Below are 2,069 nucleotides of genomic sequence, written 5' to 3'. Positions count from 1 at the left end.
CTCTCTCTCTCTCTCTCTCTCTCTCTCTCTCTCTCTCTCTCTCTCTCTCTCTCTCTCTCTCTGAGAGTGGGAATGTGTCTTTATCTCGAGGTAAGTATATTAGAGAATGAGATTCATGTCGTTTGTTGTCTATAGTCTACCACCGCCGGTACAATATTTCTACCGCTATCTCTATCACGCATTACCTTTCCCCATTCTGTATTTCTCAAGGAGAGTGTTTATGAAAACATACATGAAGTCGAATCAGTCTTAGACAATACACCATTTTCATTGAGATAAGTGATCATTTTAGACAGGTGGTCCTCTAGGATAAAATTATTATAAAAAGAAAAACATAATGTATTTGCTCTGTGTACGTTTGCTATCTAACCTATAAAATGTACTAGATCTATATACGAAGTATAATATACTATTGTGTAGATGGAACGAGAGGTTCAAATCCTGAATTATATTTGCTCGAGACAATAAATGGAAACAGAGCTGTACCTTTCCAATCAAACACAATGTTAGTGGGAATTATTTGAATATTTACACACTACTAGATTGAGAGAAAGAGAGAGGAGAGAGAGAGAAGGAGAAATAACGAGATAGAGAAAGAAAAAGATAGACAGAGAAAGAGATAGAGAGACAGGGGGGAAGAAGTACAGAGAGAAAGATCCCTTTAGATTGTCATTGCGTACAAGCATTCAAATCACTACATTTTAACTTACTTTTGTACAACAAATAGGTTTACTGGACATAACAATGGACGTGACTCCAGAGAGCTCTGACTTTTTCCAGTTTGTAGACGATATAGAGATGAACTCTACCTTGGCGGCTCTAGCGGCTAACGACAGCTGCATGCACTACGAGGTAATGTCTGGTAATGACTAGTAACACAGGAAGCACAGATATCAGCTTTTTGTCTACATCATCATCATCATCATCATCATCATCATCATCATCATCATCATCATCATCATCATCATCATCATCATCATCATCATCTTCATCGTTGTTGTACAACTAATAACTGGAGACTTGAATATATTTTAGGCATAATAAGCTTATCATAAACAAAGTTCAACATTACATTTGGCCCAAACCGACTGGGATTTTGTATCCTACTCTGTCCAGGATTGGCCCAGGCAAGCAATGTGAAAACAGTCAGCCTTCCAAATGATCTATACAATAAACATCCCCTTTTCCCTCAAATAAAACACAAGCAGAAGACCGAGGCTTCTAATCTGTAACAAAAGAAAGATACAGAAGGGGATTCTTACTATCAGCCACCAAACTTCTTCCGTCTTAATCATCTTGTTATAAATAATTGTATGACCGTAGAGCATGCATCAGAGTACCATTGCGTTACAATCAGAATGCTGAGTTTGTATCTAGTTTAATATTATTATTGTTTACTTTTTATTTATATTATGCATGTGACTGTGAGCCTGTTTGTGAGTGCAAGCATACTGCGTGTGTGTGCATGTTTGTATGTGTGTGTGTGTGTGTGTGTGTGTGTGTGTGTGTGTGTGTGTTGATGATGATGATGATGATGATGATGACGATGTGCCGTATCTCCGATAATTAAGCTGTAGATCAATGTCACGTGGAATTTAGAGAGTTGGATAACCATTACTTCCTTTATTCCCACTCGTGATAAGTCGCATTTTGTGCACGCCAGATGTTCGAAACTCAGAAAAGTCCACTTCTGGTGGTTGATGAGAAAAAAAATATTGGTGGAGGGGTCCTTTTTTCCTTATTCTGTCTTATAGTTTCAGTTCCCTATAGAAAAAAACTCCAGAAAAAAAGATGGATGCTTATATCTTGTTCGTGTTTCAGCATGAGTTCAACTCGGGGAGCTTCAAGGCCTTTCAATGGGACATCAACGAGGAAGAGTGGCCGGGGATCACAGACATCTTGCGGGAGAAGACCAAGATCAGCCACGGTACTTTTCATTGGCACGCTGTTCTACTGTTTTAAGTCCAAATTTGCAAGAGAGAGAGAGAGAGAGAGAGAGAGAGAGAGAGAGAGAGAGAGAGAGAGAGAGAGAGAGAGAAAGAGAGAGAAAGAGAGAGAGAGGGGGCGCG

The 2,069-nt window shown here is 39.2% G+C and overlaps 1 protein-coding gene across 1 annotated transcript in view; it reads left to right on the top strand.

The window, feature by feature from the left end:
• Positions 1-1,999, top strand: part of LOC118478212 (guanylate cyclase 2D-like) — a 78,426-nt gene extending 76,427 nt beyond the window's left edge. The window contains exon 5 of the mRNA XM_035971353.1: positions 1,822-1,999. Coding sequence (XP_035827246.1) covers positions 1,822-1,962 — 141 coding nt within the window. The 3' untranslated portion in view covers positions 1,963-1,999. The remainder of the gene's footprint in view (positions 1-1,821) is intronic.
• The last annotated feature ends 70 nt before the right edge of the window (positions 2,000-2,069 follow it).

The sequence above is a fragment of the Aplysia californica genome, unplaced genomic scaffold (assembly GCF_000002075.1).
Source record: "Aplysia californica isolate F4 #8 unplaced genomic scaffold, AplCal3.0 scaffold00422, whole genome shotgun sequence".
In the NCBI taxonomy this organism is placed as follows: domain Eukaryota; kingdom Metazoa; phylum Mollusca; class Gastropoda; order Aplysiida; family Aplysiidae; genus Aplysia; species Aplysia californica.
Note: the sequence above shows the minus strand (reverse complement) of the source record. Positions and strands in the feature narration are given on the sequence as shown.